At 22.9% G+C, this 14,409-nt stretch overlaps 1 protein-coding gene across 2 annotated transcripts in view; it reads left to right on the top strand.

Moving 5' to 3' along the window:
• Positions 1-249: 249 nt before the first annotated feature.
• LOC122508055 (mediator of RNA polymerase II transcription subunit 12) overlaps positions 250-14,409 on the top strand; it is a 29,534-nt gene continuing 15,374 nt past the window's right edge. For both annotated transcript variants that reach the window (XM_043621142.1, XM_043621141.1), the window contains exons 1-6: positions 250-1,215; positions 2,582-3,324; positions 5,958-6,747; positions 9,357-9,679; positions 10,059-10,590; positions 13,635-14,228. In XM_043621142.1, coding sequence (XP_043477077.1) covers positions 672-1,215; positions 2,582-3,324; positions 5,958-6,747; positions 9,357-9,679; positions 10,059-10,590; positions 13,635-14,228 — 3,526 coding nt within the window. In that variant the 5' untranslated portion in view covers positions 250-671. The remainder of the gene's footprint in view (positions 1,216-2,581; positions 3,325-5,957; positions 6,748-9,356; positions 9,680-10,058; positions 10,591-13,634; positions 14,229-14,409) is intronic.

Below are 14,409 nucleotides of genomic sequence, written 5' to 3'. Positions count from 1 at the left end.
TTGATTCATAACGCAAGCGCAAAATTTATTGTTTACTTTTACTTTTGTAGAAAAAATATAGAAAAACAATAAATTTATCTAGAAAAATGCCTCTAATTTTAATTTATTATTATATTGAATGATTTTTATACTTTTATTATTTACAGTAAAGATAGTTAGTAGATTAGAAATATTGCAACATTATGGAGGAAAACGGTATTAACCTACTTTAAAACTCCGTTATACATCCGAAAATGCCAAGATGGCGTCGTGGGTGGTTTGATTAGAAATTTTATCCCATTTTTCATAAGAAATTTTAGCCTTATAGTGTAGAAAATAATTTTCTAATTAACAAAATAATAACTAACGTTCTTTTAATTTATCTAGAAAATTGAATTTTTAAATTATATTTTGTTGAAATCGTATAATTTCAGATATATTTTACGTGACGTCAGATTGTTGAGGTTATGCTGCTTGATATATTGTGTTTAGATTTTCTTTTCTATATTCTCTCTAAAGGAAAAAAAAATGTTTCGAATATTCGTTCTTTAGTGTGTTTTATTTATTTTCCAAAATTATGAGTGAACAAAGAAGATTAACATCAATAAAAATTATTTATTGAAAAGAAATATGTTGATTGGAATACGACGAAAAGTGTTTATAAAAGTTCAATCTTGATTCATTTTATTACAATGATGGGCATTTTGTATGAAAAACGGCCCCTAAAAAGGCCAAGATTGGGCCCACCCGATGTTTATCCACAAGAACCGAGGCAAAAAGAAGATGAATTAACATCTGTTAATGTCAAACATGGATTTTCGACAATGCCCCAATTATCCGATGAATTTGGAACTGCTCGACATTGCAGTGTCACTGCTGCTAAAGTTGGAGCTTATTTCAATGGTATTTTGGCGAGGAAAGAAGAATTGGCCACAATGCCCGATACGGGACGAAAGAAACAACAAATTAATCCTAAAGATAATTTTTGGCCCGTCACTGCGAGAACGAAAAATGGAATTGAAGCTTGGTTTAAGGATTTGTCGGGTTCAAAGCCACTTGTCACACTTGCAAAGAAAGCGCCGAATTTTAATAAAAAAGAAGAGATATTCATGATGCTTTGTGAATATCAAGTTCCAATGCTTCGTGCCGCTTGGTTCATTAAACTCAGTTCTGCTTATACGGTTGCTGTATCGGAGGCGAAAATTAAAAAGCGACAATTACCCGATCCTACAACAGGTATTTTTTTTTCCCTGTCAAAATTCAAATAATTCTTTATCAGGGAAAGTAGAATTGGTCAGGAAAATCAGGGAAAAGTCAAAGATTTTTTTTTATTAAAAGTACTGGAAAATATTAAATGTTTAGAATTTATAAGAAAATTACTAATTTTCGGGTCTTTTTCGTTTGCCTCAAAAACTATGAAATTGCCCAAAATTCAAATAAAAAAACCTTCAATTTTTTCTATTTCTAACAATAATTTCTTTCTAAATAACTTAATTCTTGAAAAACTTGTTATAAAATTATTACTTATCAATTATTTAATGAATAATTTTACTTAAATGCTTCAAAATTAATTAAGTTTTAAAAGAGTTGTGTATAGAAGTTTCATAAACAGATGAACTTCAAAAAAGATTTTAATTTGAAATTTTAGAAAATTTTAATTTTCAATGAATTTAATTAGAAAGAACTTAGATTTTTGGTAAAAAGTTTTAATAATTCAAATTCTTTTAAAAATAGTTAAATTTTTTAATTTCTATTTAATTAATTATTAAAAATAATGTATTTATAGAAGATTTTTCGTTGAAAACACTAATAAAAATTGAATTTTTGAGAAGTTACAAACAATACAAATACAATGATTTTCAGAAGTAATAAAATTTTTCGCAGAAATTAAATTATTTTGATAAATTTAAAAAAAAAATTCTCTTTATAATTTCACTTATCTTTATAAATAACAAAATTCTTCTCCGAAATTTAATTATTTTCAAAGATTTTAATTGATTTTAATTAATTCTTGGCAAAATTGCAATTATTTTTAAAAAATTGAAATTTTATTTTATAAAGTCCACTCAATTCAATGATTTTCAATGTCTACTATTGAAGTTAAAGTTTTAGATAATAATTGAATTTTGAAGAAGTAACTAATAATAATGATTTTATCACTCGGTCACCTTTAATTATTCATTAGAAAAAAGAAAACGATCGATATTTTCATGTTTTATAATAATATTCTTATAAGTTATTGAATTTCAAAAGATTTGAATTAGAAATTTTGAAAATCCTTATTCCTATGGAAAAATAATAATAATTAAATATTTATTTAAAAATGAAGTTATGAATTTTACAATTAAGGAAATTCAAAAATAAATGTAATAAAACATTTTTTTGAGTATCTAATAATTTTTAGAGTGAAACAGAATTTTCTTTAGGGTCAGGAAAAAAGTCAAAATCAGCCAGGAAAAAATCTGGAAATCAGGGAAAAGTGAGGGAAAAAGAAAATTAAATTTTTGTGACAACCCTGTTTATGTTAATTAATTGTACAATTAATATTTTGCTTCGATTTCTTTGATTGTATTTTGTATCTGATTTAATATTTTCCTTTCAGAATGGAGTGGAACGTTAATAAAATTTCTCAAAGATCAATTATCGAAAATTCATGAATGGTATCATTTGGGTAATTCAACGGTAAATACGACAAATAGTAATGGAACGACAAATGGCTCGTGCAGTAGTAGTACGCCAAATAGTGCCGTTACTACTAATACGACAACAACAACAACAACAAATGGATCTGCTATTAATCAACCGCCAACGCCAAATTCTCAAACAATAGCAGCAGCAGCAACAACAACAACAACAACGACGACGACAACGACAACAAATACAGTGATGAACGATGAACATAAATTGGCACTTAAACAATGGCATTATTGTACAATGTTGGCAAAATATATGTTTGAAGAGGGACTTCTTGATAGACAGGAATTTTTACAATGGATCTTGGAGTTATTGGATAAAATGAAGAATGTTCCTACAGACGATGGAATTTTGAAACTTTTACTGCCACTTGCTTTACAGTATTTGGAAGAATTCGTACAATCCGAATTGCTCGCTAGACGACTCGCTTTTTTGTGTTGCAAAAAAATTGCCCATATGTGCAGTAATGTTGACACAACATTTAATCCTCAAAGTCCGTGCATTACTCCTTTAAAGACGGAAATTATTGGAAAAGACGCTGTTGCACCGGCGTCGACAACTGCTGTCAATCCATTGACAACTGCTTTTAACGATTATCTCTCGTGTCCGCATCATAGGGATATAATTTATGAACTCTCAGCAATAATACAAGTAAAATTTTTTAAGTACTTAATATCTCATATTCTTATTGAATTAATTAATTTAATTTAATTATTATTATTACTATTATTATAATTATATTTGAATTCGAATTTTTTTATTTTTTATTTTATTTTATTTCATTTTTTATTTTTTACATAATCTTCGTATTTCTTTCATTCAATCTGTCCACACTTTGAAGTTAGTTCTTGTGTATTCTTTTGTTTTTTTCTATAAAAAGCATTGTTGTTAAAATAAATTTTTATTTTTCATTGAAATTACAATGCAGCTTCTTTTTCTGATAATTTATAATAAAATATTGGAAAATTAAAAAATTATAATTAAGAAATGGAAATTATATCCATTTTTCATATATTTATTTCTCAATAACAATTTTGTTTACAAAATTATTAATTTCTTTTGAAAAAAAAAAATTTGCAATATAACTCCTATTTCTTAATCACGATTTTCGTAGAAAATTCTCAATTTTTTTTTTAAGGAAAATAATTTCCACTATTTCTATTTTTCAATTATAGTTTTTTAACATTTACACCATTTTTATTTCTTAATAACAATTTTTTAAAAAATTCGAAGTCTTTTTTTTCTATAGAAGTAAAGAGAAAGATTTTATTAAATTCAATTTGTCAATCACAATTTTTAACTGAAAATAAAACTGAGAATTTAAGAAGATTTTTATAAAATAAAGGATACAAATTTTCGTAATTTTCATTTGTTAATTATATTTTTTGGTTACAAAACTTTTAGTTTCTGAAGGTAAAATATTTCTATAAATTCTATTATTTAATCATAATTTTTAATAACGAAAGTATAAGTTTTTAAAGAAATTAATCAAAAGAATTTGCATAATTTCTATTTCATAATTATAATTTTTATAAATAAACTTTTTCTTTCTCAATTACAATTTTTTAACAATACTTTCATTCTTTTTAAAAATAAATAAATAAAATTTGCATAATTTCTATTTTCCCATCACAATTTTTGAATAAAATGTTAACTAATATTAGAAATAAACAAAAATTTCTTTGTAAATTCGATTTGTCAATTTCATTTTTTAATTGAGAATAAAAATGAGAATTTAAAAGGATTTTTATAAAATAAAGAAGAAGAATTTTCGTAATTTTAATTTGTTAACTATTTTTTTTTTGGTTACAAAATTTTTAGTTTCTTTAAAAAAAAATGTCTATAATTTTTATTTCTTAATTATAATTTTGAACAAATTTACAATTTCTTTCAGAAATTATTGAAAAAAAGTTTCCTTAATTTCAATCGTAATTTTTCAACAAAATCTAAGAAATTGTTAGTAATAGTAGAGAAAATTTGTTATAAATTAAATTTTTCAATTACAATTTTCAATTAAAAATAAAATTGAGAGGAAATAAAGATTTTTTTGGTTTCTTTTGGAAAGAAATGTCTATAATTTCTATTTTTAATCATAATTTTAATGAAAAAATTTGCATAATTTCTATATTATATTTTTTGTTTTTGACAATAATTGAATTCTTTCAAAACCTCTTTCTTTAATTTATTAAATATAATCGATTTTGTTAATAATTGTAATTAATAATTTTAGTATTAAAATTTTAATAAACTTATTGATAGAAAATTAAATTCTTTTAAACATTTTTATTAGTTTTTGCAAATAATTACATTTTTTTAAGAATTTCATTAAATTTCGTAAAAATAATAAATTTTTTAAAAGTGATTTTAATTGAAAATTTAGAAAATAATTTAAATTTACAAACAATTTTATTAAAAACTTTTGAGAACAATTGATTTGTTTAGAATAATTTTATTACAATTTTGAATACTGAAAACAATTTAATTCCTGGCAAGATTTTTATTAAAATTTTTGAAAATAATTGAATTTCTAAGAAGAATTTTATTAATTATTTATAAAAAATAATTTAATTCTTGCGCTGAATTTTGCTATTTATATAGAAAAAAATTCAATTTTTTCGTAGGATTTATTTAAATTTTAGACAATAATTGGATTCTTTAAAATTTAATTATTTTCTAAAATTATTTTAGAAAATAATTGAATTTTTTCGATGATTGTTATTAAAATTTTAGAAAATAATTGATTTCTTTTAAAACTTTTATATATAACGAATTAAGAAAAAAAAAATGTAATTCTTTCGTGAAGTTGTATCAAAATTTTGTTGAAAATAATTGAATTCTTTTAGAAATTAAATTCTATTTATAAAAATAATTGAATTCTTCTGAAGAATGTTATTATTTATGAAAATAATTGAATTCTTGAATATTATTGAACATTTTTAATTGAATTCTTGCGAAGAATTATATTAAAATTTTTAAAAATATAATCAATAATAATTAATTATTTGTGAACTTTTTAAATTTCGATTATTAAAAAATTATTCAAAAATTTAAATTTGAAAATAAAAAAATTTTGTAATTTGCATAAATAGTAATAATAATGACAATAATTGTTTTGGTAAAATTAACTAATTATTTTTACAATTATTTTTTTAAATAAATTATTTAATAATTGTGAAATTCATTCAATAGTAATAAATGATAATAATTGTTTTGGTAAAATTAACTAATTATTTTTATTTTAAATAAATTGTTTAATAATTGTGAAATTTATTGAATTTTTTCAGGCAATAACTTTAGAATGTCCGACTGCCCTTGTTTGGAATATTGTTGGCGAGGGAAAATCGCCCTCGGTTTTAAATGGATCGCCACTTGATCATTTGCCATGTCCACCAGCGGCATTGCCATGTCCACCGGCAAGTTCCACAGATCCAACAATGAAACAATTGCGATTCGCTCAGGAAAATATACGTGCACGTTCGCAAGCAGCCGAGAGTCGTTGGTCGTGTGATAAATGGCAGCAAAGTAGCGCCGGTATGACAACAACAAAAGTTCTTGCCGCACTCGATGCATTGGATCGTCATAGTTTCGATCGTATGGATCAAGCGAATTCTCTCGATACACTTTATGGGAAAATATTTATATTGCCGCCACCAAAAGAAGTGACGACAAATAATGAACGAGATACAAAGACTGATTATAATCCACAGCAGGATTCGGCAATTATTGAAATTCTCTGCGAATGGGCAGTGAGTGCTGAACGATGGGGTGAACATAGAGCAATGGCAGTTGCGAAATTATTAGAGAAAAGACAGAGTGAAGCGTCGGGGGAGAATAATGATAATGATGATAAGGACAGTGTTTGCAGTAATGGCACGCCCCCGTCACTTCCCATTTTTCAATCGCTTCTCATGAAGTTTTTGGATACTGATGCACCAATTTTGGATAATAGCTCGGTACAATCGAAAGCACAATTTACGAATTTGGTTCATTTGTTTTCGGAATTAATAAGACATGATGTTTTTTCTCATGATGCTTATATGTGTACATTGATATCGAGAGGGGATTTAATACAAGGTATGGATTATTTATTTACATGAGTATTAATAATTAATTATCAATTTAAATTACAAAAAATTATTTATTTGATTTTTGTTAAAACTGATTTTTATTTTTTACCAAAAGTCTAAAAGCGAGTATTTTGGCTTCAATGTCTATAATTACAGGCTTCGCACTCATTTACTAAAACCTACTATTTACTACTTTTTTTACGAGTAGCTACTATTTGGATACCTACTTTTTTATACATTTTTTACAATATATTTTAAAATTTTATATTTTACAATATAAAATTCAATATTAAAATATTTCAATGTGTGACACTAAAAGCTACTTTTTTCTTTTTTTTTGTGAAAATTTTCACAAATTTAAATCTGCTAATAGTTAAAATAATTTAATTATTCTTTAAAATTTTCATAAAATTAATCGAAAATTCAATTATTTCCACAAAAATTTTAATAAAATCCTTCGCAAGAATTAAATTATTCAACAATAAAATTCTTTAAAAGAATTCAATTATTTCTAAAAAAATTTAATAAAATTCAATTATTTCCAAAAAGTTTTAATAAAATTCAATATTAGAATCTTTAATTACAATAATTAATAAACTGAAGTAAAATTATTAAAAAAAAACTACATTAATTTCAAAAGAATTTAAAAAAATAATCAATAAAATTCTTCTCAGGAATTAAATTATTTCTTAAAAATGTTAATAAATATTTTCAATTACAATTAATAACACACAATTATTTTAAAAAATTGAGAAAAATTTAATTAATTTCAAAATTTGCAATAAAAAAAACTAAATTTTTAATTAAAATTAAAAAAAAATTAATTTATTTTCAATGATTTAAAGAATTTAGTAAAAAAAATATAATTAATTTTGAAAAATCCGATAAAATTCTTTAAAAGAATTCCATTTTTTAAAAATATTTTAATAAACTTTAATTATAAAATTATTAACTTCAATTTTTAACCAAATCGATTATTTAAAAAAGAATTCAATTATTTACAAAAATTTCCAGAAAATGTTTTAGAATTTAATAATTTTTAAAAATGATTATAAAAATTCTTTATAAGAATTCAATTAATTTAAATTAATAAACAAACAAACATTTTCTCGAGATTTCAATTATTTCTTAAAATTTTTAATAATATTTTTTAATTACAATTATTAACAAACACGATTAGTTAAAAAAATTGAGAGAAATTTTTTGATAAAACTTAATTAATTTAAAAATTTACAATAAAAAAGAAAACTAAATATTCAATAAAAATTAAAAAAAATTAATTTATTTTCATAAGATTTAAAGAATTTTGTCACAAAAAAATGAATTAATTTCGATAAATCCGATAGAATTTTTTAAAAGAATTCAATTTTTTAAAAATGTTTTAATAAACTTTAATAATAAGATTATTAATTACAATTTTTAACAAAAGTCGATTATTTAAAAAAGAATTCAAAGAAATTCTTCAAAACAATCCAATTATTTACAAAAATTTTCAGAAAATGTTTTGGTATTTAATTATTTTTAAAAATAATGATAAAATTCTTTATAAGAATTCAATTATTTCAATAAATAAACAAAAATTTTCTTGAGAATTCAATTGTTTCTTAAAAATTTTAATAACATTTTTTAATACAAAATTATTAACAAACACGATTATTTTTAGCAATTAATAGAAATTTTTTGAAAAAATTTAAAATAATGAAGAAAACTGAATTTTCAAACAAAATTTTTAAAAAATTAATTTTTTTTAATCGATTTAAAAAATTTATTCAAACAAAATTTATTTAATTTTGAAAAATCCTATAAAATTCTTTAAAAGAATTCAATTTAAAAAAAATTGTAATAAACTTTAATAATAAAATTATTAATTACAGTTTTTAACAAAATCGATTATTTAAAAAAATATTCAAAGAAATTCTTTAAAACAATTCAATTATTTACAAAAATTTTCAGAATATTTTTTAGTATCTAATTAATTATTTTTAAAAATGGTGATCAAATTATTTATAAGAATAATTGAATTATTCTCTTAAATTTTCATAAAATGATTTGTTTATTTAAATTTCGAATTAATCGGAAATTTTGTCAATTTTAATTGACATAAATTTTATATTTTAAAACAATTAATTTTTTTACTTTCAAATATTATTTTGAAAAATAATTGAATTTTGGAAGAATTCTAACTAAAAATTTGAAAAATAATTGAATTCGATAAAAATTTAGAATTGAAGTTTAATAACTTCAATTCTAAATTTTTATCGAATTCAATTATTTTCAGGATAAAAACAGTGAATACTTTTTATGGAAATCAGGGAAATACAGAATAAAATTTTTGTCTTTTTTTTAATAGACTAAAGCGAGTTTTTTAGTCGTCAAATTTATTTTTTTGATATCTACTTTTTTCAGTCTTAAAGACACTTTTTGCTACTTTTTTTAAAACTACTTATTAAGTGCGAAGCTTGATATTAATATTTTTATATTTACCAACTTGTAAATACAACTTCTATTAAAATAGTACATAACATGAAAATTAACTGTAAAAGTTGAAATAAGTAGAAAATATGTGTAATTATTTGTTTTTCTATGAAAAAATAATGAAATGAAATAAAATTTCAGGACCGGTAGCCAGTAAGCCAAGTACGCCTAGTAATCGTGAGACTATGGACGAGGACAGCCTTTTTCCGGGTTTAGAATTTAAAAAATCAAACCAAGAAGTGCCTGATTATGGTAGAACAATGGACTGCGATGATAGTAAAATCGATGACGATCTTGATAAACTTTTGCAACATATAAAAGAGGATCAACAGAACAGTATGGATGCTCCAGATAGTCCCAAAGAAGACGCATTAGGAGGTCATGGTCACGAAGGTCTCGATACTAAAACCCCCTCCAGTCCCAGTAGACATTTACTCTACACTACTCATTTTCCACTTCCGCAGGTAATTTCTCTTTTTACTAGAATAATTAATTACAATTAAAGAAATTCGCGAATACAATTTTTAGAATATTTTTTTGAGTATCTATTTTTAGAGTGAATACAGAATACTTTTTACACTCGGGGATAAAGTCATAATTCTGTCTTTATTTTCATTTGTTTGCAATTTTATTTTGATTTTTTTTTGTAATTTTATTTTTCGATTTGTCTCAAGTTTGAAAGAAACTAATAAAAAAAATTAATTTCCAGAATAAAACAAACGTTTCGATTTGTATCAAAAGTTTGAAAATACTAATAAAAAAATAAATTTCCAAAATTAAAGAAACGTTTCGATTTGTCTCGAAAGTTTGTAAATATTAATAAAAAAAAATTATTATTTCCAGGATGAAACGTGCAGTCAACACGATTGTAATCAACGGCATGTACTTTTGTATGGCGTTGGTCGTGTTCGTGACGAAGCACGTCATGTTGTCAAGAAAATGACAAAAGAAGTTTGTAAATTATTTGGAAAGAAATTCAGCATTGACGTTGCCGAGGGTGGTAAAGTGAAGAAACATTCACGAAATGAATTTAATTTCGAAGCAATAACGCAAAAATTTCAAAATCTCAGCTACTTTGATCAGCACGTTGTCACGTGGCAATGCGCAACGCAAGTCGTTGAAATGCTTAATACATTCGCCGTTTCCGCCTCATCTTATTTACCAGTTCAAGAACACGTTGCATTTCTCTTTGATCTGATGGAACTTGCACTAAATATTTATGGTCTGATTGATATTTGCATTCAACTATTGAAAGAATTGCCCGAAGTTGAAGCTCAATTGACAACGAGAAATAGTACACTAGTCAGAAGTTATACGACAAGTTTGAGTCTCTATGTTGTTGGTGTTTTGAGGAGATATCATTGTTGCTTGTTATGTAAGTTTTTTTTATTGAATTTTATAATAATTGCAGGCTTCGCACTTATCTACTAAAACCTATTATTTACTACTTTTTTTACGTTATGATACTATTTGGGTAATTTTTTTTGATTTCAGCCACTAAAAGCTACTATTTCTGTTTTGTTGTTGTTGATAATTTGCAACTACTTTAAATTCACTAATAATTGAAATAAAAAAACTATTTTCAAAAATTATAATCAAATTCTTTAAAACGATTCAATTATTTTCAAAAAATATTCGAAATTCAATTATTATCAAAAAATATTCGAAATTCGATTATTTTCAATATCTAATTTTTTCATAAAATTTCGCAAAAGAATTCAATTATTTAAAAAACAATTGATAAAATTCATCCAAAATTCAATTATTTTTATAAATAACAAAATTTTCACGGGAATTTAATTAATTTAGAATAGCATTTTCAAAAAAAAATTCGAAAAAATCAATTATTTAACAACATTTTAATGCAATTCGTCACAATAATTTCAATTACTTTCACTAATAATAACATTTTTCATGGAAATTCAATTTTTTAAAAAAAGTTTTGATAAAATTAGAAGGAAGAATTTAATTATTTTCGTAAATAATAAAACTCATCGAAGAATTTCAATTATTTTTAATACTATTTTAAATTAATTAATCAAAAAGTTCAATTATTTTCACAAATGAAGTTTTCCACAAGAATTCAATTATTTAAAATAAAATTTTCATAATATTTAGTATATTTCGAAAAAATTAATTATTTAAAACAATGTTTATAAAGTTCTTATGAAGAATTCAATTATTTTCAAAAAGAACAAAATTTTTTCACTGAAATTCAATTCTTTTTAAACATTTTAATGAAATTTTTCGCAATAATTCAATTACTTTCCTAAATTATTAAAATTCTTCTCAGGAATTTAATTATTTTTGAAAATTTTAATAAAATTCTTAGCAACTATTCAATTATTTTCATAAATTATAAAATTCATCGCATGATTTCGATTATTTTTAATACAATTTTACAGCAATTGCTCAAAAAATGGAATTATTTTTAAATATTTAATTTCAATTCCTCGAAAAAATCAATTATTTAAAAGAATGTTTTCCTAAAATTCTTTGGAAGAATTCAATTATTTACAAAAACATTAGAATTTTTCACAGGAATTTCAATTATTTTCAAATATTTTAATAAAATTGTTCGAAAGAAATTAATTATTCAAAATGCAATTTTAATTATATTTTTTTGAAATAATTCAATTATTCTTTTAGATTTTACTTAAATTTTTCCCAAGAATTCAATTATTTACATAAATAATTCTTTGAAAGAATTCAATTAGGTCGATAAATAATAAAATTATTCCCCTAAATTCAATTATTTTGAGGCATTTTAATAAAATATTTGGCAAAATTCAATTATTTTGATAAATAACAATATTCATCACAAGAATTCAATTATTTTTAAAAGTAATACATTTTTTCTTGTAAATTCAATTATTTTTGAAAATAATAATAAATTTCTTAGCGACTATTTAATTATTTTTAATACAATTTTACGGGAGTTGCTCAAAAAATGTAATTATTCTTGAAAAATTAATTCCAATTCCTAAAAAATTAATTATTTCAAAAAATGTTTGTTTAAAATTCTTTGGAAGAATTCAATTATTTACAAAAACATTAGAATTATTCACAAGAATTTAATTATTTTTAAAAGTAATAAATTTCTTCTTGGAAATTCAATTATTTTTAAAAGTAATAAATTTCTTCTTGTAAATTCAATTAATTTTAAATTATAATAAATATATTTTTGGAAATTCAATTATTTTAAAAAATTCTAATAAAATCGTTGGCAAGATTTCAATTCTTTTCATAAATAATAAAATTTATTGCAGGATTGCAATTATTTTAAATACAATTTTAAAGAAATTGCTCAAATAATGTAATTATTCTTAAAAATTTAATTTCAATTCCTTGGACAAATCAATTATTTAAAAAAATTTTTTTTTTTTAAATTCTTTGGAAGAATTCAATTATTTTCAAATATTTTAATAAAATTGTTCGAAAGAAATCAATTATTTTAAAAACAATTTTAATTAAATTTTTTTGAAATAATTCAATTATACTATTAGATTTTAATAAAATTCTTCCCAAGAATTCAATTATTTACATAAATAATTCTTCGAAAGAATTGAATTATGTCGATAAATAATAAAATTTTTCCCCGAAAATTCAATTATTTGGAGGAATTTAAATAAAATTGTTTGGAAAACTCAATTATTTTTATAAATAATTTTTGCATAAATAATTAAAATTTTTAAATAAATATTTATAATATTTAAAATGCTTTTTAGGATTTCAATTATTTTTAAAAAAATTTAATAAAATGCCACACAGACATTGAATTATTCTAAAAAATTTTAATAGAATTCTTTGTAAAATATAATCATTTTGAAAAAATTTTCGCAATTCAATGATTTTCAATATCTACTATTTTCATAAAATTTCTAAACAGAATTTAAGTATTTAAAAAATTTTTTGTAAAAATATTCGTAAGAATTCAATTCTTTTCATGAATGATATAAATTTCTCAGGAATTCAATTATTTAAATTAGAATTTGCATAAAGTTAGTCGAAAGAAATGAATTATTAAGAAAATTTATAAAATTCTTCTCAAGAATTAAATTATTTTTATAAATATTTAAATTTTTTCATGAATAACAAAATTCGTTGCAGGAATTTAATTTATTAGCAGGATAAGAAAGAAGTAAAAATCAAGAAAAAGTCAGTAAAATAAAATATAGAATGGAATTTTCGTCAGTTTTGTGAAGTTTCTAAAACGATTTTTTTTTTTTGGTCTTCAAGTTTAATTTTTCGATAGTTACTTTTTTACTGCTTCTTTTAGTTTGAAAGCTACTTTTTGCTACTTTTTTAAAACGAATTATTTAGTGCGAAGTCTGTAATTGAGCGCGTCACGTTTTATTATTATTTTTATTTGTATAAATTTTCTGATTATTTTTATTAATAATTGAAATAATTTTGCAGTGTCCCCTGAGCAGTCGACAGTGGTGTTCGATTTACTCTGCAAAGTTGTGAAGCACGTTTCGAATCCAAGTGATTGCAGTTCTGCGGAGCGTTGCGTTTTGGCGCATCTTTACGATTTGTATTCGAGTTGTTCGCTATTGAAGACAAAGCCACACGGCGTGGAGGCATTTAATAATGCACATCCGAAAATTCGTTTGGCACTCTACAGTGCATTGCAACCGACCCCCTCGAATCATGTCTATAATTCTCAATTTATGGTTGACGTGTTTAATAGTCCAAGAAGAGGTGGTAAAATTGAGCAGCAATGGGCTAAATTATTGAATGAAACGCCGGCGAATCGTTACAGTTTCGTTTGCAATGCAATTGTGGCTGTTTGCAGTGAATTAGATAATGATAAATTGAATGACATTGCAATTACTTGCGCGGAATTAACGGCGTGTTGCAATGCCCTAAGTGCCGAGTGGCTCGGTGTTCTAATGGCTCTATGCTCTTCCTCGAGTAGTTCTACATTTTACATTGACGTATTGAATCAAGTTGACGTTCAAGATTTGAGTCTTCATAATTCGCTTGCTGTATTTACATCTATTTTAATAGGTAAGAGAATTTCACGCTTCGCACCCGTCTACTAAAACTTTTTTTACGATTTAGTCCTATTTACTACTCTTTTTACGATTTACTACTATTTGGATACTTTTTTTTAGATTTGTGACGCTAAATACTATATTTATCTTTTTTGTTTTTTTTTTACTTTAAATTCATTTACTACTATTACATA

Source organism: Leptopilina heterotoma, unplaced genomic scaffold, assembly GCF_015476425.1.
Source record: "Leptopilina heterotoma isolate Lh14 unplaced genomic scaffold, ASM1547642v1 Lhet_52, whole genome shotgun sequence".
Taxonomy (NCBI): Eukaryota; Metazoa; Arthropoda; class Insecta; order Hymenoptera; family Figitidae; genus Leptopilina; species Leptopilina heterotoma.
This window is presented reverse-complemented; position numbering and strand designations above follow the sequence as displayed.